General features: G+C 46.8%; 1 protein-coding gene across 1 annotated transcript in view; it reads left to right on the top strand.

Annotated features, from left to right (window-relative positions):
* CYTH1 (cytohesin 1) overlaps positions 1-24,676 on the top strand; it is a 106,444-nt gene extending 81,768 nt beyond the window's left edge. The window contains exons 7-13 of the mRNA XM_025361560.1: positions 48-160; positions 1,562-1,710; positions 2,150-2,261; positions 8,018-8,094; positions 18,981-19,052; positions 19,676-19,830; positions 22,556-24,676. Of these exons, the coding sequence (XP_025217345.1) occupies positions 48-160; positions 1,562-1,710; positions 2,150-2,261; positions 8,018-8,094; positions 18,981-19,052; positions 19,676-19,830; positions 22,556-22,634 (757 nt within the window). The 3' untranslated portion in view covers positions 22,635-24,676. The remainder of the gene's footprint in view (positions 1-47; positions 161-1,561; positions 1,711-2,149; positions 2,262-8,017; positions 8,095-18,980; positions 19,053-19,675; positions 19,831-22,555) is intronic.
* Positions 24,677-27,264: the final 2,588 nt, after the last annotated feature.

The raw sequence follows: 27,264 nt of genomic DNA, 5'->3' as shown, positions 1-27,264 counted from the left end.
TAAATCGCCTCCCCGAGTTCTGGAGCACTCTGTCTTTACCCACTCAGGCAGTTCCTGTGGAGCTTCCGGCTACCCGGAGAGGCCCAGAAGATTGACCGGATGATGGAGGCGTTTGCCCAGCGATACTGTCAGTGCAATAATGGCGTGTTCCAGTCCACGGGTAAGTACGATAATCCATCCTAGTTTATGATGGGCATTTTACACTGGATTATTTTCTTGGCACCAGATAATTTCTAAAACAAAAGGGCTGAGATTCATGCCTAGGAACATTTATTTAATGATACTTAGAATAGTAAAATGTTGGAAATAACCCAAAAGTCCGACAGTATGGCACTGTGAATTTAAATTGTGGTGCCTGTGAACCATGAAATACACAACTGTTAAAAACCACATTTGAGCTGTGTGCAGTGGCTCACACTTGTAATGTCAGCACCTTGGGTGGAAGGCCGAGGTGAGAGGATTGCTTGAGGCTAGGAGTTTGAGACCAGCCTGGGCAACATTATAAGACCCTGTCTCCAAAAAATTTTTTTTAAATTAACCAGGTGTGGTGGCTTGTGCCTGTAGTCCCAGCTGTTTGTGAGGCTGAGGCAGGAAGATCTCTGGAGCCCAGGAGTTTAAGACGGCATGCAGCGAGCTATGATCGCACCACAGCACTCCAGCTGGGGCGACAGAGTCAGACTCTGTCTCAGAACAAAAAACAAAAACTAAAAAAACCCATGTTGTTACAAAGAATTTTTATTGACATGGGAGAATGATAGTAAGATTAGCAGAAAAGCATATATATGTATTAGTTTGTTTCCAATTTTGTTGTAGTATATGTTTGTGAGATAAATATGTGATGAGTTATACCTAGACACATTTACGTAGAGGAAATAAAGCAAAATAAATTATTGCTAGATAGTGGGATTATAGGTCATTATAGGTCATATTTTTTAAAAATACCTTGTGTTTTTCAGAGTTTCTACAGTGTGTGTATTCTCCTTTCCAATCTGAAAAAATAAACAGCTTTAAGTCTTGAATACTTTATATACTTTTTCGTGCCTTGCTCCTTTCAGACAGCAGTGTGCCCTAGAGTGTACCCGTTCATCTGGATTCATCCCGTTCTTTGGAGAACATGGTTTTTTTTCTTTTCTTTTCTTTTCTTTTCTTTTCTTTTCTTTTTTTTTTTGAGATGGAGTCTCGCTCTGTCGCCAAGGCTGGAGTGCAGTGGTGCTATCTCAGCTCACTGCAACCTTTGCCTCCCAGATTCAAGCAATTCTGCTGCCTCAGCCTCCCGAGTCACTGGGATTGCAGGCGCACGCCTCCATGCCTGGCTAATTTTTCTGTTTTAGTAGAGACAGGGTTTCACCATGTTGGTCAGGCTAGGCTTGAACTCCTGACCTTATTATCCACCCGCCTCAGCCTCCCAAAGTGCTGGGATTACAGGCGTGAGCCGCCGCACCCGGCTGAGAACATGGTTTTTTATTCCTGGTTTCATCTGATATCTCTTGCTCTTGTGAGTAGGATGTTTCTGGTCATCTAAGCATACAACGGCTCCCCTTTGCTTTTCTCTCATCTTTAGACACTTGTTATGTCCTCTCCTTTGCCATCATCATGTTGAACACCAGTCTGCACAACCCCAATGTCAAAGATAAGCCCACTGTGGAGAGGTTCATTGCCATGAACCGAGGCATCAATGATGGGGGAGACCTGCCGGAGGAGCTACTCCGGGTAAGCAAGCAAGAGTGGCCTTCATTCAAGTCAAGAAAGAGTTCACTGAGAACAGGATCGTCTTTTGTAGGAAGGAAGAAAAGACAGTTTATCAAGGGCCTCCTCTTTTAATTTATTTAACCATGTGAATTTCATTAAGAAGTTGGTAGTGAGGCCCAGCTACGGAATCAGGAAGGGGACAGTGGTTTGTAAATATGAAACTAAAAGCTTGAATAGAAGTCAAGCTGCTGTCTTTATTTTCCTAATGGGGAAGTCTTATTTATTTTGTCGCTGTGAGCTGCCTGAAAGCAGAAATGGTCATATTCTTTTAGTCTCAGCACCCAGCAGGCTTGGCTTACTATAGGCATATAATGAATGCTTGTGGAATGAATGAAGAGAAAGGGGAGGAAGAAAAAATATTTCTAGAATCAGAGACATAAATTGTCATCTTTTATCCCAGAACCTCTATGAGAGCATAAAAAATGAACCTTTTAAAATCCCAGAAGATGACGGGAATGACCTCACTCACACTTTCTTCAACCCAGACCGAGAAGGCTGGCTACTGAAACTCGGTAAGTGCATCTCCGAGTTAGGGCTCCCAAAGCTGAGACTTAGGAAGAAAGGCTGTGTGCGTGCGTGTGCGTGCGTGTGTGTGCGTGTGTGTGCATGCATGTGTGCATGTGTGCGTGCACGCGCATGCATGCTCACGCACATTCATGAACACACACACACCATGTGGGAAAGGGGGTGGCTTATAGGGGACTTCAAAGAGACTTTGGTATGAGTTCTGTTCTAACAAAGGTCCGCTTCCACAAAGGAAGTGACTTCATAGTCATTGTCCCCCTGGGACACAGACCGCTGGGGACAGATTTTACTCCACCATAAATACTGCCCACATGTGTTCATGCTCCACATTTTTACTCTTGAATTGGTTGACCAGGTTTTGTTTCAAGGCAGCTCTCTGAGCACCTGGTCCGTTTGCCTTCCCTGTCCCCATAACCACTGGGAGGGTGGCCAACCTTGTCCATCTTTCTACTTCCCATCACACAGATTTGTACCTGGCGCTCCTGCCCCCGCCCCAGTGCATCGTCACTTCCTTCTGCATCTGGCTCCCCCACAGGCAGTGTGCATGGCAAGCCTAGAGCCCTTGGCTGCAGCTCAATCCACAGCACTCTTACTCATTCTTGGGCAGCGGTTTTTTTTTTTCTTTTTTTTCCCCCCTCCTTTTCAATCTGAATCAGCCACATTAATTATTTTGTTCATTTAGAAAAGCTAAAAATGCATTTCTCTTCCCTCTGCCAGAAGTGATGAGCTTGTACTGCTGAGATTTGTGGTCATGCCTTGCCGTGAAGGGGACAGGATAATCAATAGGAAAAACATTAGTAGGGTTTTCATACACATTCATGTCCACATGTGTTTACTTTATTAATAGTTTCAGAATATAGAGAGAGCTCTAGACTCTCCGGACATAATGATGTCTTTTCTTTTTTTTTGGTTGGGGGGCCACTAACAGCGTATTTCCTCTGTTGCCTTCTGCCTTAACCTTTGATGAGTTGGGTTCTCACATTAGCAGGGGCTGTTTCGTCCTCTACCAGCCCAACTACTCGCCCCAGTGATTAGAAGTCAGTACTCTCTTGGTCATTACCAGCACATCCGGGAAGGCTAAAATGGAGTCCTTTATTTCTGACTAGGTCAGATAGCAATAGCCTTTATATTTTCTTTTAAAGGCATATCCCAAGTCCTTGTGCTTATACATAATGACTTAATTCATAAATTCCCCTTATGGCATCACTTCACCGATCAGTTGTAAATATCTCTTGAATTGGCCATCATTTTATGTATATTTAAGCCAGCAGAATCTTTGAAGTTAAGGCTCTAAAATTACTAACCCCATAGGCAACCTTCCCTTCCACATTCCTATTGCCAAGTGGATGGAGTTAAAAGAAAACCTACTGGAAATGTTTAAAGTGTGTCCAAGTTTGGATTTACTTTCCCCTCCAGTGAGATTTGTTTAAATGCTAATACTAAGTGTTAGCTTTGACAGCCCAGACACTAAAATTAGAACAGTACAAAGATTATCTTGGTTCTTACACCAGGATGACATGCAAATTCATGAGGCATTTCAGATTTTAAAAAAGAGGAAATTTTACCAAGTGTGGGACTCAGTTTTAGCTCATTGCATTACTTTTTCTAAACCTCCATCAAACCCTTCGAAACTACAAATATTGTGTTTTCATTGTAGCACACTTAGCATCACTCTTCGTGTTTATGTGCTGCAGAAGGCAGGGCTTCCAGCCGTCTGGAGCTGTGTGTATATGTCTGTGTATGCATATAGCCATAAGAATGTGTATTCTTGTGTATACACATATGTACATGTGTATTCATGGGTATATGTGTGTGCATTCTTACACACTTTAAAAAGTGACAGCCATCTAAAGAAAGACACTTAATTTTCCCTGAAATAATCTTAGCCTTCTTTGCTCTGATTCTGGAGATACTAATAAACGTTGGCTTTGTAAAAGCTGATTTGTGGCATCTTTGGGGCCAGGTTTTCAGTAGTGCCCCAAAACTTGCCTTGATGAGGTGGGACATGGCATGTAAGAGCCCCTCGTCCACGTGCCAGACAGTGGTGGGATCATTTGCCCATTTAGTGTTTTTAGTTCAGCTCTCTCCCCAGGCAGGCATGAATGTGACTGATACATTGCACTTTAAGATTAAGGAATCGGGTTTAATTTATTTGTTTTAATTTTCTTTTCTCCCTCATTTGTATGTTTCCATGATTTTGGCTCTCCTTTTCCTTGCCCCAAACTCCAGGAGGTATGTAACCCCTCAGCCTGCTCGCTCGCTCTGCATAGGCCACTGTCATTGCTGCAGCATTTTCTTATTTCGTTATTTTTGGTTATTTTGTTTTTTAATTGCCGGTGGTAGTGTTAATGCTGCTTCTAACTTATTGTACAGTCCCTAGGGAACTGGTCAGGATCAGGGGTTTGGAGCAATTTTCGTTTTTCCTTTTTGGAGGAGTATATGTTATATTCATTACTGAATGCAGTAATGCAAGAAAACATTCTAAGAGTGGGTTTGTAAAAGCAGAGGAAGTTTCCACGACATTTTCACTTGGAATTATTGGCTAAGACATGCACTATGTTTGATATTCAATTTGACATCCATTAATCAGCCTGATTGAAAGTTAATCTCTGACGTGGGGAAGAGGAGAAAGAAGAGAAGGAAGTATTTCTTTTTTCAAGCTGAGACTTTTCCAGAAAGAACAAAGTCTTGGCTTCCCAAAGCTAGGGAAAGCTTCTGATTTACCATGATGGAAAAGCAAACTAGGGAAAGAATTAAATTAGACGATATTTAAGACATTTACCTTGGGACAAAAAGGGGAAATGGCGTGTCCTAAACTCAAAATGACACCGAGTGAAGGTGAAAAAACAACTCCAAACCCAAAAACCCTCCCTGAAGTCCTCGTGTTTAATTTCGTGGGGATGAGAGAAGGGCATTACAGCCTGGGCTCTGTTTTTATGTTTTGTTTCGCTCCCTCGCTTTTTCAGCGAGTCCTCATTAAAGCCCTGAATTGCTCTCCTAGTTATGTTTTTGGTGTCTCCTCTCCATTTGCTGGTTTGGGGAAACATGTTTTCCTAGCCCAAGACACCTCAGATTTGTGCCAAAGCATTCCCTGAGCTGTAGCTACACTTAAAAAGAACAACTCCAAACATGCACACTTCCTCAGATGCTTCAGGAACTTGTCAGGTAGGGGAAGATGGCATCTCAGCTTTTGGGGAAGATGGCATCCGGCCTTGATATCTCGGGGAGGGCACAGGAGGGCTGAGGAGCCGTGCAGTGGGAGGTGGTCCTGTGAGTTCCACAGGGACTGTCCTAGGCACGCATTGATCTGTCTGCTTGTTTCATGTCTGCTTTTCTTTCCACGTGGAAATGTTCCGCGTGGGCCCACAGTGATGCTTTATGGTAGAGGTCTCTGTAATGCAATAAATTGTCCAGGGATAATAACCAAGCTTTTGTGATCAGGCAGAGAATTTCTTCCGGCTTTGCTTTTTCTCCTTGATTTCCTTCCATCGTGTTTCTTTTAGCATCTGACTCGCTTCTTCCATGATCTCCTAAGTCCCAAGGGCTCCCCGGGTACTGTCCTGTGATGGAGCGCATGGGAGGCCAGCATGGGCTGATGTTCCCTTTGTGCCGAGCCTCTGGGGACAACCAATGGCCCGCCAGGCTGGAAGACCAAAGTTCTCAGGCTCTGAATTGGTGGAGGGGGTTCCTTTTTAAGAATAAATTGGCTTTAGTCCTGAATATAGTCCTTGTCTTCTTTATCCTCCTTATTGAATTCTGCCCAGGCTTTCCTGTTTTCCACATGCATGTCATAGTGTCCATTTATGGTTTTCTTCTAATTCATGCCATCTAACCTTTAGGGACCAGCGGCAAGGGCTCACATGAAACTTACAAGTCACTGGAGGGAGGGAGTCTCAATTTGCTTGACACAGCACAGGATGGGCAGGCGGACGGCACGTGCTTGCTTACAGCAAATTCTCCCGCATGATCTAGATCTGTGTCATTTGGAATCTTTGCAGTTAATGATCAGTCACGTAAGCCCGCCTAGAGTACAGCGTCCAAGCGGGGTGCTAAAAACTGGCCTGAAAGCCCGGTGGTCCTTTTATTTGTCTGCCAGGACCTACACTGGACATTTTCTTTCCATAACATTGTTTGCATACTCCCCTTAGGTTTCTCTGGTGTGAGCACGCAGGCCGGTTCTGGCGGTTAGAAAGAGTCCCTGTAAAACCTTTCTCCTCTTTGCTCAGCTATTTGTGATGAGGGCAAGAGAGAAAGCACGATCGGGGGTATGAGATTTATGCCCCATGGTTCTTGCCATTTAGGAAGATTGGAGAAGCAATATTGTCTGTAGGTTAAGTCTTAGCAAAAGAGCAGGGTGCAAGAAGTGTCTCTAGAATGCCATGCATAGCTTCACAGGTGAAGGCCTTAGGGATAAGTTTTGAGTGGTTCATGTTCAGAAAATGTTCCCTTGATAAGAGGAAGGTGGAGGAAAAGGAAGCCTGTGGTTCCAATTTGACAGCAGGTGTAGCTTCATTCAGATAGGCCTGGGGAAATTTTTTCTTCCTTCATGTCTGTCTCAGCATAACTTCACGACCCCAACCCCAGCTTTTTTTTTTTTTTTTTTTTTTTTGAGGTGGAGTCTCCCTCTGTTACCCAGGCTGGAGTGCAGTGGCGCAATCTTGGCTCACTGCAACGTCCACCTCCCAGTTCAAGCGATTGTCATGCTTCAGCCTCCCAAGTAGCTGGAACTATAGGCATGTGCTACCACCCCTGGCTAATTTTTGTATTTTTAGTAGAGACGGGGATTCACCATGTTGGCCGGCTAGTCTTGAACTCCTAACCTCAAGCGACCCACCCACCTTGACCTCCCAGAGTGCTGGGATTATAGATGTGAGCCCCTGTGCCTGGCCATGACCCCAGTGTTTTGTGCTGAGAAATACTAAAAAGAACCAAGGGAGGCCCTTGCCAGCCTCCCAGCCACCGCCACCAGAGCTTGTTTTGCCGTGGCTCTATTTGCCAGCTGTTTCTGTTATAAGCTCTAGGTGAGAAGCCCAGGATGGAAAAGGCTCCTGAGGCAACCTGTCAGTACAAGTTGATTCTTCCTTGATAAAGGAGTTCTGCTGTGATTGTCACCCAGGACTCGGGAGATTTTGTTTTCAGGACACTAGCACATAAGGTTAAGAGCCAGTGTAGAAGCTCCCTATAATCATGAAGGTGAGGAAGAGAGTAGAACCACGGGGATTTACTTCGTGTTCTAGGGAAAGTGTGGATTTGATTGTGAAGGCTCCCAGCATCTCCCCTCCTGCTTCCTCCTTCCTTCACTTCCAGTGAAACACTCCTTATGTGCCGGGCTACTTGTCCGTAGCAGAGTAGCCTGCACTAGGTGCTGACCCTTCCTTCTTTTTCTGTTCTTTGGCGATTTCTACCACATAGGCTTTTTGCTGACTCTGGCAAATTTGCATTGTATGTCATTATTGCCCCTGGGTTTTCCCTCCACAAACCCATGCTCATCCTGCCGTCCTGATTCCATCTCCAGGTGTCACCTAGACGCGCTTGCTCTGCTTGTACCCACAGGCTTTCACTTTGTGAAAGACGCTTCTGTTTCGGCTCTGTGTCTTGTTACTGATGTCAGTGTTGTGGGCTCCACGTTCTCCTGATGCCTCTCCCCCAACTCTCTCTGAGAAGAGAGGGTGTCGTGTGTGTCGTGGAGCCTGCGCTTGTCTGGTTGTCTCTTGTCGAACGTGCATCTCTTTTTGCTCTGCAGGTGGCAGGGTAAAGACTTGGAAGAGGCGCTGGTTCATTCTGACCGACAACTGCCTTTACTACTTTGAGTATACCACGGTGAGTGCCTGCTGCTCGGCCTCCAGACTAGGGATGGACAAGGCCTTCGGTTCCAAGTGGCTCTAATCAGACACGGTTGAGGAGACCATTGGATTTGCGCTTCTATATCTGTGGGGGATGGGGGAGAGTTTAAGCAAAGTGGAAGAACTGAGGTAAATCTCGGAATGGGGAACCTCCTGACAGGATGTGCGTGCCTCCAAGGGCACTGGGGCTCAGAGCCAGCATCCGGTTCCGGTGAGACAGGAGACGCCCGGCCTGGAGGAGGGGGAGCATGGAATAGCAGCACTAGAAATGGGTTTTGGAACCGGGCTAGAAAGAATGAATTTGCATTGGTTGCCAAGAAAGAGTATGTGGCCCTAACTGAAAGGGAGATGAAAAGAAAAAGGAAATAATCATGATTTTAGAAAATTCACCTATTCTGGGTTAGCAGAAATATGATTTCAGAAGAAACAGCCCAAGGGGTAAAATATATGGTGGGGGAAAAAGAAGTGAAGTAAGATGGGAAAAGTTAATTTGAGATTATCTGGAGTTTTAAGAAGTTTTGTTGGTTTTATTCAGTGGGAGAGACTTACAGCTGCAAATTTGTGTTTTAGATATGTATATCCCTTTTGTAATAATAACCAAAGAGAATAAAAACCATAAATTAGCTCTTTTCAGAGCTCCCTCTAAGCAAGGTACCCAGAACCCTGGCAAGATAGCACTTGGTGTGGAGACCGTGGCCCACCGTACTGGCGATGGGGTGCTTTTTTTTTTTTTTTTTTTTTTTTGAGACGGAGTCTGGCTCTGTCGCCCAGGCTGTAGTGCAGTGGCCGGATCTCAGCTCACTGCAAGCTCCGCCTTCTGGGTTTTTTACGCCATTCTCCTGCCTCAGCCTCCCAAGTAGCTGGGACTACAGGCGCCCGCCACATCGCCCGGCTAGTTTTTTGTATTTTTTTTTAGTAGAGACAGGGTTTCACCGTGTTAGCCAGGATGGTCTCGATCTCCTGACCTCGTGATCCGCCCATCTCGGCCTCCCAAAGTGCTGGGATTACAGGCTTGAGCCGCCGTGCCTGGCCGGGGTGCTTTTTCATTTCTGCCACCTCTCTTGGTCATTTGTAAGAGCAAAGCGGGCATACTGCCATGGCATTGAACTTTTGTCTGAAATCAAGGTCGTTGAGTTGAAAATGCTTTGCTTTTGTTCTCCAAGTGTATCTTCATGGAGCAAAAGTCATTGATCCCACTGAGAAAATTAAGACTCAGAAGTATTTTTTTAAAATAAGTTTAGAGCAAAATGGAGCTTAAAACATTGAAATCCTGAGTGTATTCACCAGTCCTGATTTAGGACCAAGAAACAGGTACACGCCTTGGCACTTTCTGCTGTGAGGCGTGAAGATGGGTTTCCGTCGTGTCTGACACTTGGCATTGTTCGCCATCCCCATGGACATCACGCACATGCAGCTTCCCACCCGGGGAATGCACTTCGTAGCCCATCAGGCTGCAGGCCAGAGCCACTCCTTCTGATGGTTTGGTGACTGAGGATAGTGCATCACTTTGAAGGGGATTCTGGCTGGGATTTTGTGTGTTGTAGGGGCTCAACTCATGCCCTGCAAGTTCTGCACTGGCTTTGCTTTTCTGTTGTTGCAGTCTTTTCATATGAGAGTAATACATTTCAAGTATCTGCAGAATTATAAAAAGAAAGCTGCTTTCTGCTTCACCCCCAAAGTACCACCATCAACATCTTGGTACATTTTTTTCTGTTTTGTTCACCCTTCTGCCCCATGTTTTGCCTTTTTTCTGAAGACATCTACACTAATGATGTCTTTAGCATCCTCTCTGAATTTGTCTCTTTATTCTCTGGGTCAAAATGAAACATACATAAGCATCTAAGTGGTGTACTCCTAAGTCCTGGACAATCCTAGAGCAATGCTACGAGAGTCTAGAATCTTGTGGTTTTTCATGATGCCCACCATAGTGGTGTCACCTTAATCCTTATTTCAATTCAGCCACACTTATTCAGCAAAGTGTAGCATTTTATCAAGCAGTGGAAATACAGAGATAAATACGTTTCTTTTTTTTTTTTGAGACAGAGTCTCACTCTGTCTCCCAGGCTGGAGTGAAGTGGTAGTGTGATCTCGCTCACTGCAACCTCTGCCTCCTGGGTTCAAGCAATTCTCCTGTCTCAGCCTCCCAAGTAACTGGGAGACTAGAGGCATACACCACCGCATCCAGCTTTTTTTTTTTTTTTAAAGTAGAGATGGGGTTTCACCACGTTGACCAGGCTGGTCTTGAACTCCTAACCTCAGGTGATCCGCCTGCCTCAGCCTCCCGAAGTGCTGGGATTACAGGCGTGAGCACCCAGCAGTAAATCCTTTTTTTTTTTTTAATTATATTTTAAGTTCTAGGGTACATGTGCACAACCTGCAGGTTTGTTACATGTGTACACATGTGCCATGTTGGTGTGCTGCACCCATTAACTCATCATTTACATCAGGTATATCTCCTAATGCTATCCCTCCCCCGCCCCTCACCCCATGACAGGCCCTGGTGTGTGATGTTCCCCTTCCTGTGTCCAAGTGTTCTCATTGTTCACTTCCCACCTATGAATGAGAACATGCAGTATTTGGTTTTTTGTCCTTGCGATAGTTTGCTGAGAAAGTAAATAAATTTCTTAAGACACAGAGAGGGAGCTATCAGAGTTAAGACAGTAGATTGAAACTTCCACACAGAATTACCTAACAGAGCAATAGACTAGTAAAAAATGAATAGGGAAAAATAGCAACCAAGCAGGGGAAGGGGCATAACGAATTCAGTAAACTTCAGCCCTGGGCAGCAGCGGGCGCAGCAGCGGCGGTGGCAGCAGTCAGAAGCAGTGTGCAACGTTTCTACCTCACGGCCTGGGATGTGACGAGACCTGGCAGTCTTGCTGGTTTCTCAGGTCTGGGAGGAAGCAAACTGAATGGGACTTGTGATTTTTCCCTCCCTGATCAAGGAGTAGTAAAATGTCCTGCTGGGTGGACATTGGGGAAATGGGAAAAGTGAAAAAAACAGCCGTTATAGACATAATTAAAGGCTCAGGGCTGTATATTCAATGGGAAAGACCGTCCTTGGGGGGGGGTCTCCCATGAGCATGATATCCATCCCCAAATACAGGGGTCCCCAACCCCAGGCCATAGGACAGTACCAGGCTGTGGCCTGTTACTAGCCAGGCCACACAGCATGAGGTGAGTGGCAGGTGAGCGGCAGAAGCTTCATCTGTATTGACAGCCAGCTGCTGCCCATCACTCACGTCACCTCCTGAGCTCCACCTCCCGTCAGATCAGTGGCAGCATTGGATTATCATAGGAGCACGAACCCTACTGTGAACTGCGTGGGCCGGAGATCTAGGTTGTGTGCTCCTTCTGAGAATCTAATGCCTGATGATCTGAGATGGAGCTGAGGGGGTGATACTAGTGCTGGGGAGTGGCTGCAAATATGGATGAATGTTAGCAGAGAGGTTTGACTGCACAGAGACCATAATAATGCATCAGTTGCTTGCAGATTCATCAAAACTCTATCAGTGAGTGGCAAGTGACAATTAGGCTGCCTCTGGTGGCAGGCTTTATAGTGGCAAGTGAGCAGACGTACTTCAGTTGTACAGCTGTATCTGGTGGCAGGCTTTAAGTCAGAATCCAACACTTACTTCAGCCTGCGCATGGCCCGCCTGTTATTTTATTTACCACTGCCATCCGTCTCTTTCCACACTGTGTACTTGTCTCAGCTACGGTTTTGGTAAGCCCACCCGCCAACCCTCGCCAAAATGAGTAAAAATCAAACGTCACCGGAGAGCTTCTGTGAAAAGGGAGAGAGACCCATTGATGAGACAGCAGAAGACGCCAAGACTGCCAACGAAAGGAAAGCTGCACTGTGAAGAAAATGCCTAGAGTTCTACTCCAATTCTAGGTTCATTTCCACAGCTGGTCACATTCACCAAGTCCACTTTGTAGAATATGTGGTGACCAACTACTCAGCAAAGCCATGAAAGCTTCAAAACTGCTTCACCGCATGGAGACCCAGCACCCTGCATTAAAAGACAAGCCTTTGGAGTTTTCAAAAGAAAAGAACGTAAACATCAAGAACAGAAGCAGTTATTGAAGGCCACCCCTTCATCAAATGTATCTGCGCTGAAAGCATCACTCTTAGTGTCTAACCGCATTGCCAAAGCCAGGACTGGCTGTTGGTGAACAGTTGATCCTGCCTGCTGCTAAGGACATTTGTCATGAGCTTTTAGGAGAGGCTGTAGTTCAAAAGGTGGCACGTGTTGCTCTTTCAGCCAGCACCATAACTAGACGAATTGATGATGTAGCAGCAGATACTGAGGCACAGCTGTTCGAGAGGATTAATGAGTCACTGTGGTACTCAATTCAGGTTGACGAGTCTCCTGCTGTTGACAACAAGACAACAACGTTTGTTTTTCTGTGACATATTGTTCAGGGGGATGTGCATGAGGATATGTTATGTATGCTTTAGTTGCCAACCAACGCCATGGCTGCTATTCAAGTCTTTGAATGATTACGTATCAGGGAAACTGAACTGTTCTGTTTTGTGTTGGTCTGTGCATGGATAGAGCAGCTGCCGTGACTGGACAGCTTTCTGGTTTCACTACTCAGGTCAAAGAGGTCGCTTCTAAATGTGAGTCTGTGCAGTATGTCATCCATAGAGAAGTGCTGGCTAGCCAAAAAGTGTCACCTGAATTTAACAACATTTATGCAGGATGTGATTAAAATTACCAACCACATTAAAGTACGTGCCCTAACTCACGCCTGTTCATGCAGCCCTGTGAGGAGCTGGATGCAGAGCACACACGGCTTCTCTGATACGCAGAGTGAGATGCTTTCTAAAGGCAGATCACTGGCCAGACTTTCTGAGTTACAACAGCCACTTCAGAGATTTCTTTTAGAAAACATCACCACTAGCAGCACATTTCAGTGACACAGAATATAGGTCAGGAAACTTGTGTACTTGTGTGACAGATTAAACTACTCACAAACTCAATCCGTCACTGCAGGGGAGGGCGGCAACTGTGTTCCAGTCGGCAGATCAAGTGGCTACGTTCAAAGCCAAACTGGAATTACAGGGGTGACGAGTGAACCCTGGGATTCCTGATGTTTCAGACATTAGCGAGATTGTGAAAGAGACGGAGCCGGGGCCTTCTTTCCCGCAGTGGACGCATGATCACCTGCCTCAGCTTTCAGAGGAGCTTGAGCGATACTTCCCAACCACAAAAGACCCCCAAATTGGGAAGGAATGGATCTGTGACCCATTTGAGAGTAAACCAGGTGAATCAACTTTGTCCGTGCTAGAAGAGGATCGACTGCTTGAGATCGCAAATGACAGTGCCCTTAAAAGTATGTTGGAGACAACTTCAAATCTCCATACATTCTGGATGAAAGTCAAGGCGGAATATCCTGAGGTTGCCACAAATGCACTGAAAGCCTGCTTCCATGCCCAGCATCCTGTCTTTGTGAAGCAGGGTTTTCTGCAGTGACAGCGACCACAGAGTGATTACAGAGTAGCCTGGACATAAGCAACACGTTGTGGGTGTCACTGTCTCCCATCACCCCCAGATGGGACTATCTAGTTGCAGGAAAACAAGCTCAGGGCTCCCACTGATTCTACATTATGATGAGTTGTATAATTATTTCATTATATATTACAGTGTAATAATAGAAATAAAGTGTATAATAAACGTAATGTGCTCAAATCATCCCAAACCATCTTCCCTCCCCTGCCCTGGTCCTAAATGCTTGAGCCAATCACAAAGATTATGTCTGAAAAAGACAAGTATTAAAACAGAGAAAAGCTAGCAGATGCAGAGAACAGAAGACGATCCCAACACCAGAGTGATTGGTGCCTGCAAAATCAAAGATATGATGTGGCATGAGATTATTTCCCTGAGAAAGAGGAAAATGCCCTGAATCTACAAATCAGAGTACACTGTATTTCAGGAAACTTTGTTACAGAAAGGCTGGCTCCAAAGCCTGGCCCCTTTAGACCATTACACTTGGAGCCAAGTCTCTGGTCATTCTGTTGGAAAAAGCAGATCATCTCCAGCAGCTTTTTGTCCCAGAAATTAAAGTATCAAGGTCTGCACAGTTTTGAAGAGAAGAATGACCCAAGACCCTTTGTCCAGCCACATTATCATTAAGTAAAGCACAACTAGCAGCACTCTCATGAAGAAAACATGTGAAATGCAGCACTTTGGAACACTTCTTGGAAAAAAAAAATCCAGCCAGTAAGAAAATGAATCACAAGAAAGGCCCCGGAAAGTAAAAGACTGGTAGTGAGCATTAAACTATTCACTTAAATACAGAACTAATACTTGAATATACAACTAATACTAAAATATGCTTAAGTACAGAATACCAAGATAAGTATGGAACTAATACCAAAATATACTTAAGTATAGAACTAATAGCTAAATATACCTCATATAGAAGTAATAGCTAAATAAACTTAAATATAGAGCTAATACTAAAATATGCTCAAATATAAAACTAATACTAATTAACTAGAAATTGTGGCTGCAGGACAGACCATGAATGTTATAAACCTGGGCAATGTAAAAGTGAAATAATAAAAATCAGGAGGTAGGAGGAGGAACGATGTGAAGAATTAGAAGATTTTGTACTTTTTAAAATGCAGAGTCAAGAAATGTTGTTAAAATGGAAGCATGTTGTATTTTTTTAAGAGAATGAGTAAGACCTCTTTTTTTTTTGAGACAGTCTTTTTTTTTTTTTTGAGACAGTCTTTTTTTTTTTTTTTNTGAGACAGTCTTTTTTTTTTTTTTGAGACAGTCTTTTTTTTTTTTTTTGAGACAGTCTTGCTGTGTCGCCCAGGCTGGAGTGCAGTGGTGTGATTTCGACTCACTGCAACCTCCGCCTCCCGGGTTCAAGTGATTCTCCTGCCTCAGCCTCCTGAGTGGCTGGGATTACAGGCATGTGCCACCACACCCAGCTAATTTTTGTATTTTTAGTAGAGACGGGGTTTCACCATGTTGGTCAGGCTGGTCTCGAACTCCTGACCTCGTGATCCGCCCGCCTCGGCCTCCCAAAGTGCTGGGATTATTTTCATAAACATCTTTGTCTTAACTTGAATAAGGTCATCTTAGGAACTCTTGTGGTAAAGAAACATTTACTTTGAGGTTCAACACTTCTTCAGTTTCTGCTTCCTTTTTCCCCCCTGTTAAATTATAAACAATTAAAATAGAATGTGTTTTATGAAAATAATACTACTTGAAATATCCCACTTTCATAAAACCTATTTCTTTCCCTCTCTCTGTACACACACAACACGTCTTCACCTAATGTCAGCAATGATAATTTAGGAGTGACTGGATTTGGAGTATTTCTAAACCTTTCACCTGTATTCTTTTCTACAATATTTAGTTATTTATAAAAAGCAATTCTTATTTTTGCAAAAACAATGAGTGTTCTTAAAGACAAATTTAAAAAGCCAAAGACGTTGCCCTTGGGTATTTCCCTCTTCACGGCGGAAGTGGGTGATTATTGGGCACACAGGGGTCATCAGTGAGGGTGCAGCCTGCCTATTCTTAGGCCTGCCAGAGTCCACGTGAAGTTCTAGACAGGGGTCTTTTTAATATTTGGGATTTTTACATTGCTGCCCAGGAGCTTAACATTTAGTTGTTTCCACCAGAGGTTCTCATTCTCTTTCACCCCAGCACTGAGGGATAGGGTGAGCACCAGTCAGCGATGCTGGCTCACTCGAGCCAATTCTCAAGTGGCAGGATAAGTGTGCCGAGAAGAACGAGGAGGGCCACGCTGTGCAGGATGGAGCAGGGAAGAGGCAGGGCCAGGAAAAATATCAGAATCCCCAGTGGGTTCTCCCAGTGACCAGGAGGGTCTTCTTATAACCTGGTCCCACTCCAGACTGAAGACCATGGGTGTACATCATCTTGGTTTCAAATCATTTTACATTGAGAACGTGCATCATGCATATGTAACGTGGATGCCGCAGGCCTCACCAGTCAAAGAGCATACTTTATGTCACATACTTACTGAGGTCCGAAGTGTGATTACTCTTAGACCACCCACTTGCTCGCCTGGGGATGCCTCAACCCAGTTAACCCAGCGGAATCCTCAAAAGGTGCCGGCACCAATTTAACCCTAGAAGTGAGAATGGTGCGGGTAAAAACTAGAAGCAGAATTGACTGAGAACTGTTTAGGAAACAGACCAGTTGTCTCCCTCACCTCATGTCCCTGAGGGCCTGTCCCCACCACCCAGGCAGAAGTCTGAGTGCTCGCTCACAGGAGAGACTGACACCAAGCGTTTCTGGATGAGGGATCCTAGGCCTGGTTGAATGTGGGGGCATTTTACCCAGACAAGAGTGTTGGGTAAATTCAGGTTTCTTGAATGCTGAGGACTTTTTCCACCCTCGGCTTCTCCTCACTCAGCTCTCAGAACCACAGGTAGCCAGGTCTGTAGCTTGCAGACAGAGTGGGAAACTTCTCTGCCCAAGAAGAGATGTGTAAGGATATTTGGTCAGATTCCCCAGCAGACAGCCTAGTGGGAGGGCCCTTGTAGATGGTCACAGTCCACAGGCTTCGGAGTCCCAGTCAGCTCTTAGTCTTCCACTCTTCAAATGGCACAACCAAGGAATCCCAGATACCTGAGGAATTCCTGCAGCCTGAGAGCAAGTAGAGACCAACGCAGCCCAACAGCCAAAGAGCAACTTGGATGAGAGAGGGACTCCAGGAAGAAGAAAGACTTCACCGCTGGCTATAAAGAGACTCTCAGTCATCTCAGGTGACTCTACAGCTGTGAAACAAGAACAGGATCCTGTATGAAGCCAAATACTAATTAAACCCTCCTGGAAATTCAAAGCATGGTAGAAGTGAAAAAATGGAAAAGTTGGAAGAAAAGCATTAAGAAAATCTCCCAGAAAGAATAAAAAGGCAGAGGGAAAATAATAAAGGAAACACTTTTTTTTTCCCCAAAGAACTAGTCCAGGAGGTCTAGTCTAGCATGTTCCAGAGAAGCTGAGAAAACAAAGAGGAGGTAACCCTTGACAGAAGAATTTTTAAAAACCTCCCCAAATGACGGATGTGTTTCCAGGTTGGAAGGCTTTCCGAATACCCTGCATGATGACTGAAAGTGAATGCACCCCCCGGCTGCCTCCTGAGGGGCCTCAGAACACCAAGGACACAGAGAACTGCAGTCGTGTGCAGAGCACCAGCAACCGGAACAGCTTTGTACGGGGTGATATTAAATGGTGAAGGCAGGAATGCTGGGCTTCCCAGTCCTGAAGGAGGGTCACGTCCAGCCTAGACTGTTAGGCCCAGCCAGATAGCAGCCAGATGTGAGGGTCGAATAGAAACATTCTTAGTCAAGTGAGATCTCAGAAATGTTACCACCCACACACCATTTCTCAGGATGCTGGTGGAGGACAAAAGCCTTGGCTGTAGGAAACCAGAGACCTTGAAACCTCTTGTTTCAAGAGAGGAGGGAAGAGTACTCTGGAATGGAGAGTGCTGAGCTTAAGGATGAAGCAATTTCCCAGGTATCAAGGCAACCAGTCCAGACTGGAACAGGTTTCAGAGGCTCCAGGAAGAATTACTTCGAGAAATTAAAATTAACAGGATGCCTGATACAAATGAGCATTAGGAAGGAGATTTTGCTAAGAGGTTAACCATTTGCAATTGGTTTTGGTGGTAAGGACACAGAAATATAAATCAAAGGAACAGCCCACTTCTCCACCCTCCTTAATTTTGGTTCCAGTGGGGAAGGAAGCTTTTCAGGAAGGAAAAAATTGGGAAGTTCACTATATATGGCACAGGTTGGAAGAGAAACGTGGTGTTGAATGAAGACACTGTGTATAACCCTAATTCAGATGACCAGATCATTATTTAGGAGGATGGGGAATATGAATATGCCCAGGTAAGAGGAGGAGCTCAGTCCTCTTCTGTAGATAACATCTAAAATCGAGCACTCAAAAGGCAGCAGTTGTAATATGGTATTTTGGAGACGGGTGAGATACAGAGGTAAAGACCAAGCAGGTTGGCTTGAAGAAGTTGGAAATGGTTGCTGCTCAGGATGGGAAATGACTGAAAGACTCGCTTTCACTTTTAGAGAACTCATAGAACTGGTCGTTTTTTGTTTGTTTTTTTGTTTTTGTTTTTGTTTTGTTTTTAACAGTTGGTGCATGTGTAACTCTGGCCAAATACAAAGACTTTTAACAGTGCTAGGACTTGGCCATGGGTTGGCTGGATATCAGGGGACTGTGAGGCTGCCATCAGACATGTGCTAGAAGTGTCTGCGGTGCCGTGCCCTCTGCAGATGAGATGGGACTAGTTGGCGGGTGCAGCTCTGTTCTGGACAGGAGTTGAGGTGCCTTTGGAAATGCAGGTGGAGTTGTCAGGATGGTGGTGTCTCTGAGGATTGTACTGTCTGGCGGTGGGGCGATGGTCAGAGGCAGTGAGTGGTTAATGTTCTGACCCACAGCTGCAGTCCCAGGCACCAGGGGCACTAGGGTGAACCTAGGAGAGACTTCCTGGAGTTGTTGCCCCAAAACTGAGGCTTCGGAGAAGAGTGGGAGAGCCAGGCAAAGGGAAGAGGGAAAGGGGCCCGCTCCCTGCTTGAGGACCGTGTCCGGGTCACCGCCGGCCACACTCTCAAGGTGTCTGTTGAATCTTCTGGGCTTTCTACTCGCAGAGGACTTGCAGTTACACTGACAATCCGCAGACATTCTTGGCGCTATTCTTGTTTAGAACAGAAGGAGTTCCCTCAGGCTGATTTGTGAACTTCATGTCCTGGGAGAAGGCAGGAGAGTCGGATGAGTTGCCGGGGAGGAATCTGGCAGTGTGTGTCCTTCACCTGTGATCTTAGACTTCCTCTCTTCAACTGTTCTGTAGGATAAGGAGCCCCGTGGAATCATCCCTTTAGAGAACCTGAGTATCCGGGAAGTGGAGGACTCCAAAAAACCAGTGAGTATTTTTGCTGGGATATTTTGAGGGGAGAAAGGGGATGGACATTCCAAAGATTTTTTTAAAAACTCAAAACCAAAAACCTGAAACACGTGTCAGGCTTTTATTTAGTCTGATTTTTGATTATATTGTTCAAGCCAAAGATGAGACTCGAAATCACTTCTTCCTGTGCCATCGTCCGCTTTATAGTTTCACTCGGTGAATATCACATGAGGTGTGGAAGCTGCCCCTCCTTCAGTGGCAGCGGCAAGCATGCTTGAGTGGGCTATTTCGCCTGTAACTTTGGGACACCTGCTGTGTTATTTTTCCTTTGTTTTGGACTGTCATGATATTACTGGCTTGACTTTAAAAAGTCTTAAGTAACCTGCAGTTCTCTGCATATTTTACATGCATTGGAAGTGGAGCTAACGTATCAGACTGATATGCTTGCTAACAAGACTTATTTATATACAATTTACAGTCTCCAGAATTCCACGTCTAGGCTTCACTTTTCCACAGGAAAATATGTATTGCTCGTATTTTGTGAAGGACAGAATAAAGGGGCTTTGGGGAAAGAAATCAGCATGTTTCTCAGTCAGCAGCTTCCTTTGCTCCACTGTCTCCCTCTCTGTTTTCATTCTCAGAACTGCTTTGAGCTTTATATCCCCGACAATAAAGACCAAGTTATCAAGGCCTGCAAGACCGAGGCTGACGGGCGGGTGGTGGAGGGGAACCACACTGTTTATCGGATCTCAGCTCCGACGCCGGAGGAGAAGGAGGAGTGGATTAAGTGCATTAAGTAAGTGACTGCTGAGAAAGGGAAGTGCACGCCTGACGCGGCCCTCACCTCACCAGGTGTTCATCGTCTTCGTGGTTAAACACGCCGCCCGCATCTCTTCTGTGCTGCAAGTGTTACGTTCTTAGGGAAGCTTCGTCCTGGTTCCCAGCTGACGACTTCCCGGGAGGCCTTTGGATTCTTGGCTATTACAGCATATGTAAGAGAGCATGTCCCATCTGGGTTCCCCAGGTGTCCTCATAGACCCAAAATAGGAAGAGGCGAGTGAGCTACCGGCACAGATGCCATCTTCTCAACTGGTCTTTCCATGTCTGACAAAGCTGCTCTCATTCTCACAGTGACAGCTCAGAGGAGATAGTAGTCATGTTCTATAATTTGTGAATCCTGTGAGACACCATTTTCCTAGCTACAGATGAGGAAACTGAGGCCCATAGAGGCTAAGAAATTTGCTGGAAGTCACATACCATGATCCAAGGTCCGGGAGGAGGGAGAAGCTTCCTCAGGGTTCCACAGCTAGGAAATGGAGCTCCCGAGTCCAGGCCTGTGACTCCTGGCTCTCGGCTCTGTCGGCTCCACTGGGCCACGCCATGTAAGGTGTATCACAGGGCTGGAAATTTCCTGATGTGACAAGTATCTGGAAACATGGCTTTCTAAAGCCAGTTGGCTTCTCTTGCTTAATGTTGTTCCCTGGGACTTGGTCCGTCTGGCTGTCCCTCCAGTCCCTGTGCGAGGGTCAGCAGTGAGCATTCTGACTGTGCCTTCTCTCAGTGATCTGTTCTCCTAAGAGCACAACCTTGTCCTCTCCCTCCTGGGTGCTTCATCCATGAGCGTACAGCCAGCTGTTTTCCTGAGAAAGACTCCTCAGCTGCCTGTAACTTCACCTGGAAAACAGGGAGAATGTACCCACAGGTTCATGCCAAGGCCCCTGTAAGTCCTCTGTGTACTGTGTGACGGGCTTTCTCTCGCCCAGACTACAGCCCCGTTCCCGAGGGAGTGCAATATCCTCTAGCCTTTGTTTTATCTTGGTATTTCTACTCAGAAGTGTAGGTTTTGACCCAGGCTAAATACCTAAAAACTGACTGAAGATGGAGATGATGTGATGGAGGGAAAGGAATAGATGATTTATCCCCTCAAAAGTAATCTGCAAATTCATGCAGTGAAAACAGAAACTAGCTGAAGAGAGGAAGGATTTGGCGCCAGGTCACGCTGTGCCGAGTCCTCGCTCTGTCTTTCTGAGCGCTGTGCCTGGTAGGCGGGTAACTTACCTTCCGTGTGATACCGGTCATTTCTGCCTCCTGGGGCTCTTTTGAGGATTAAATGAGATCGTGTAGTGGGCATGGGGTTTGGCAGCTTCCCTGACATGACAGCCATCCCGGGAAGTGTGGCCCTGAGCAGGGGCCAGCCCACCCTCCACTGAGCAGACGCGGCACCACGGTGCTTTCAGAGTCCCCTGCCAGTTATGGCACCAGTCCTGTGTTCTGGGGAAGAAAACAGCAGTGTTGTGAGGGACCTGTATCCTTTTTTCAACATACTGGAAAAAAAAAAAAAAAAAAAAAAAACTCTTGAATCATTATGAAAGGTATTTTTTGTGTAAGATTTGAAGTAAGGGTTGTAAGTTTGTTCTCATGAATGAATAGCTGGTGGTGCAGACGCCATTTATGGATTCATCTGCGTCGCTCCCACTGATTTAATGTGCTCTTCTGAGAGTGTACCCAGCTCCCCGCCACGTGGCATGCACCTGCCGCTCCGCTGCGCCTCCCAGTGTGAGCACCGCCTGCCTCTCCCCCTGCAGCATCATGGTGTGCTTTGACTGTGCTGGCCGGCGGGTTCCCTGTCCTCCCCTCACTGGGCTTTCAAAAAAGTTTTGGCTGGTTTTGTACACGTGTCTTTCATACGGTGTTTACTTCTATAGTCAGAAAAACTAAGCATTTTTCAAAGTCACATTTAGAATCATCACTTAGGCTACTGCTTCCCTGGAAAGAAATGAAGTATCAGGACTTTTAGACCATAACTTTCTTAAAAGTCGAGAATGGCAGACATAGGGTTGTGGTCTTGCCAGTCTGCTGCAGGTGCTTCAGCCCGCGGCACGGCCTGTGCTGCTGTCTTTGAGGCTGTAGCACAAGCATGAGCTCAGGCCCCCTCCCTGTGCACCGGAGACCCAGCCAGGTCCAGCCGGTCTGTCCATGGCCCCCCACCAGCAGCATCGTGCCAGGCAGTGCTGCCTGCAGAGTCATGGAGCCTTAGTTATTGAGCAGGTGCACATGGGGGGCTTGGAAGGCCCCACTGCATTTACCACGCCAGCTATCACACACCCCGTGCCGGAGGACCGCATGTGACACAGCTTGATTATGTGGCACTCGCTGCTGCAAAGCAAAACCAGATGTCATCATGGAAACTCAAGCACCAGTTTTTTTCTCTGAATTAGAATATAGCCGCAAGAATGTGGCATGATTCTGTTCCTACATGTAAATTGATTATTATGTTGAAACAGGTAAAAACCCCAAAATTATCTTGTCACATGTTCCTGTGTCTCTTTCAAAGTGTGTCACCTTAGGTCACTGTGTGGACACAGCAAGGGTGGATGACACTAACTTGGCCTTTGCAGTGATGGTGGGGTGGGACAGGGGTTCTGGGGCACAAGGGGCCCCTGAGCAAGCCCCTGCCCGGAGGTGTGTTTCTTCTGATTCTGTCCCTCACGTCTCTGTTTTCTCCCTTTTCTGTGCTCCAGAGCGGCCATCAGCAGGGACCCTTTCTACGAAATGCTCGCAGCACGGAAAAAGAAGGTCTCCTCCACGAAGCGACACTGAGCGTGCAGCCGAGGGCGTTGGTCTGCGTGGGCCTTGGAGCTCCCGCTCTTCTCCCGCCTCTCCATGGGTGCACTGCTGCCGAGCATAGCGTCCTCTGCCAGGCCCCGCCCTGGATTCCTAGAGACTAGCTTCAGCTTTTGCTATTTTTTTTAAGTGGGAGAAGGGTGGGCAATTATCACTGGGGAAGAGAGGACCGGCTGTCTGTCCAGCATGGGCTCCTGAGCCTTCCTCTCTCACAGGGCAGAGCTCTTGTCGGCAGGGCAGCCTCCTGGCCAGTTTCTCTGCTCAGTGTTCTGGTAGCAGAGCTTGGAGCCAACTGTTTACCTCTTGGTTGTCCCCGTGAAGAAGTCTTCAAACCCTGCACCATAAATACATGTATGCATATATTATTATATGTTAAGAAAAACGGTGGAAAGGAAGAGAAGCCACGTACTATAAAGATCTATTTTTTTTTTTTTAAGAGAGAACGTAGTGCTGTTCAGGTGCATTCTGCCCTGGCTGCGCTGGGGAGCTTCTCCCTGGAGAAGAGCACCGGGGCTGTGGCCGAGGGGCATCAGCCTGGGCCCGCGGCAGGGCCTGGCCCGCCTCTCCTGTGCTGTGGGAGCTCGCTGCCTGGTGCTTGTCTGGGCGAGAGAGACAGGTGAGGTCAAGGGCGCAGAGGGCAAAGGCTCAGTGGGCCTTCAGACGACACAGTCAGACTCGGGGGCCTGCCCTGGCCAGGGGCGCAGCCAGCAGCTGCGTGCGGTCCGGCAGCTCCCGCGGATGCTTTTCCATCCCAAGTGCCTGCGGAGCGCCGAGGAGAGGAGAGAACTGACTGGACGCTTACGTTATTTTCCTCCTTCAGAATCCAAGCTCTTGTTGGGCTTTAAAGTAGAAAGTCAGCATTTTCCTTGAGCTAAATACCTAATAACCAAAACTGTGAGGAAGGTTATCGGGACAGAGGTTCCGGATAACCTGTTTCATTTTGGGTTTTCTTCCTCTTCCCCAGGCTCCAGTCCTCGTTCTAGAGGAAGGAGTAGGACTTCCCCGATCCCCGTAGGGCTTCAGCTTTTTCTGCCTCAAAACCGGCCCTAACTGGACTACTATGGATGCGTTTTGTGGTGGGCCCCCTAAGGGGAAGATGGGCCTTTATCTGCTCCGTGGGGTGCTCTGGAGTGAGGGGGGTGACCGGGCCGCCTGTCGCATCTGTCTTCCCCTGCAGGCACTGTGTGAGCTGGCCCTGCCCCTCATTACAGTATGAAGGGAGCCATGACATGCAGCATTTTCCTGCCGTTCTCTCAGGGACTCTCAGGGCAGCTCCTGCCACTCTGCCAGGGCCAGCATGCCAGTACAGGCAGAGCAGGTGGCTGGCTGTCTGGCCGTCTCGGCCCGCCCCTCCACAGGACCCTGGACCAGGGCGGTGCAGGGCGCGGCCGCGAGGAGGCAGGTGGAGGAACTGCGGGTTTCCACAGGGCCGTGTCGCCACGGCTCCTCTGATCCTTTAGGGTTGGCGAGCATCTCTGGAAATAGCTTTTGCAGAGGAGTGGTGGGAGGAATGGAGGGGGACAGTCTGTCACCTCCCCGTCCCCGCCACTTTGTGTAGATCCTACCTGGAGGGAATGGCTTTAGGCACTTTTGTGCTAGAGCTTGTGAGGGTGACAGAAGAGGGTCCAGGCTGGAAACCTGAACTTTCTGGTGGGAGGACCAGGCGGGTGCCTGCCAAGGTCTGGGCGTGTTTGGGCTGGTGCTGGAGCCTGTCCAGCTGGCCCGGGCCCCGGCCTGGTTCTCACAAGTGTTTCCTAGACGGAGAGGCACATGGGTCAGTATTAGTCTATTTATCAGAGGTGTAAATAATCTATGTATAGTTTTTCTCCTTTTAGATTATTTTGTATTTGTTTAAAAGAAGTTTTGTCAAAATACAAAAATATAAAGAAATGACTGAAAGTTGTTGACAGGGTTTTTAAGAAATTATAATTATTCTAATTGTTTTTGTTTGTTTGTTTTTGCCTTGTAAACTAGCGCCAAGGAACTGCAGCAAATAAACTCCAGATCTGCCCAAGCCATCTTTGTTGTTCGTGGCGTCTCTGGGCTGGGGTGGGCCCTCGAGGTAGGAAAGGAGTGCTGAGCAGACGCTTGTGCACCAGGTGCCACTCCAGCTGCACCTTGAGTTCAGTCGAAACACCTTGAAAGTGGGAGGAGGGTTCTGTCTTCTGTTAAGAAGAGCCTAGTCAGAAAAGATAAGAAACTTAGCCTTTGCACCGGCCCCCCACTCCCGCTTTTTTAGAAGAAGAGACGTGAAATTCAGTTTTAAATTAAGATCAAGAAATACGCCTTCAGTCAATGCAATACCTTTTCAGTGTGATTTCAGTTTCCAGAGATGAGCTCATAATGCCAGGGAATAAACAGGGAAGAGTCTCGGTGGGCTAGAACCGGGAAGCAGGGGAGGCGCTTGGCGAACTGGCACCAAACAGCAAAGCACCAGGCTGGCCCCGTCTGTGGGTCCGTCTGTCTCCGCGGGCTGGTCCGCGTGCTTCCACACAGTAGTCATGTCTGACGTTTCTTCCTTGCTTCAAGCCCCCAGTCTACCCTGACCATTCCCCCAGGTGACCGCCCCACTTGACTGAGAAGGGACGACCGTTAGGTGTGAAGGGCAGCATTCCTAGCTTTCCATGTCAGTCGCTCCTGAATTGTTTTTGTTCCCCCCCATCGCTGGAAGAAGTGGCCTCCCTTTTTCTTCTCTCCGCTGGATCCATCTCTTGTCAATTATCCTCTGTCTTGTACATATCCCCAGTTTCTTTCCCCATTAATTTCTTTCCCTCAAACCACAGAAATGCCCATCTCATTTGAAAACTCCCTAAGCTCAGGAAGAAGACAGAGATGTCCACTCTTACCAGGTCTATTCAGCATTGTACTGGAGGTTCTAGTCAGGGCAGTTAGGCAAGAAATGAAAGGCATCCAGCTAGGAAAGGAAGAAGGAAGATTACATGTATTTGCTGGTAACATGACTTTGTAATGCCTAGCTGAGCCACGAGAACAGGGCCACTCTCGAGGCTCCAGAACTGGGGCCACCAGCTTGCCGCCCCAGCCGGGAGAGCTGTATGTGGGCACTAGACGCCATCCTGTGAGAGCTGCGGCGTGGGCAGAGCCAGCACAGGGGGTGGGGCTTCTCCTGGCCTTGGGGGACCCCATTAAGATGAGTCAGAGATGATTCTGGAGTCTTACGATGTCATACTGTCTGCCCTGTTGGGTTTCGGACTTACTTGGGATTGGTTATTCTTTTCTTCTTGCCCTCTTCTCCCGTTTGGAATGGGAATATCTATCTTGTGCCTGCCCCACCGCTGTATTTCGGAGGCACACAACTGGTTAAATTTCAGAGGCTCTCAGCTGGAGGGGGATTTGCCTCAGGATGAATCGAGCCTGGAGTCTCACTCGTATCTGATTTAGAGGAGACTCTGGACTTTGGACTTTTGAATTGGTGCTGGAGCAAGTTAAGACTTTCGGGGTGGTTGGGATGGAATGAATGCATTTTATGCCGAGAATGATGAGTTTAGGGGAACCTGCGGCAGAATGCTGTAGTGTGAATATTTGTTCCCTCCAAAACTCATGTGGAAATGTAACTGCTGCCGGGTGCCGTGGCTCACGCTTGTAATCCCAGCACTTTGGGAGGCCGAGGCAGGCAGATCACCTGAGGTCACGAGTTCGAGACCAGCCTGACCCACATGGAGAAACCCTGTCTCTACTAAAAATACAAAATAAGCCGGGTGTGGTGGCGCATGCCTGTAATCCCAGCTACTCGGGAGGCCGAGGCGGGAGAATCGCTTGAACCTGGGAGGCAGAGGTTGCGGTGAGCCGAGATCATGCCATTGTACTCCAGCCTGAGCGACAAAAGCTAAACTCTGTCTCAAAAAAAAAAAAGTGTAACTGCCATTGTAACAATATTAAAAGGTAGGATCTTGAAGAGGTGTTTAGCTGAACTAAGGAAAAGTCCAGTAATAGTAATATATTCACAAAGTTATTAAACCACCAATCAAATCCATTTTAGAACAGTGAACAGTTCATCACCCCAAAGTACACCCTGTCTACTCATCGGCAGCCTCTCCTCCTCTTCCCCCGGCCCTAGGCAGTCCTAATGTTCCTGTCTATGCACTTGCCTCTTCTGGGCATTTCATACAAATGGAATCATACACTACGTGGGCCTTTGTGTCTGGTTTCTTTCACTTAGCGTTATGTTTACAGGACTCATCCGTGGAGCGTGTGTCAGAGCCTCATTCCCTTTTATGCCCAAATAACGTTCCATTGTGTGGAGACCACATTGTTATTCAAACATCAGCGGGCATTTGGGCTGTTCCTGCCTCTTGGCTGTTAGGAGGCCTGCTGCCGCTGCCTTCCTCACAGGCGTTTGTGTGGTGCAGCACTGTAGAAAGTAAAAAGTTGCTCTTCAACGTTTCCCTTCTTATTAAAGAATAAATCCTAAGTGTTTGAAATAATAGTTTCTTTTAAAGACTAACTTCCTTCAAGCCTCCTTGCTTTGTGCTAGTAACTCTTTGTTAAGCCCTATCCCATGTAGCTGTTAGACGTGCTCAAGGCACGTAGTACATTTTATGTCCTTGTACCTTAACCAGGGTATCTGTGCTGGACGTGCTTACAGGCA

The sequence above is a fragment of the Theropithecus gelada genome, chromosome 16, assembly GCF_003255815.1.
Source record: "Theropithecus gelada isolate Dixy chromosome 16, Tgel_1.0, whole genome shotgun sequence".
Lineage (NCBI taxonomy): Eukaryota > Metazoa > Chordata > Mammalia > Primates > Cercopithecidae > Theropithecus > Theropithecus gelada.
Note: the sequence above shows the minus strand (reverse complement) of the source record. Positions and strands in the feature narration are given on the sequence as shown.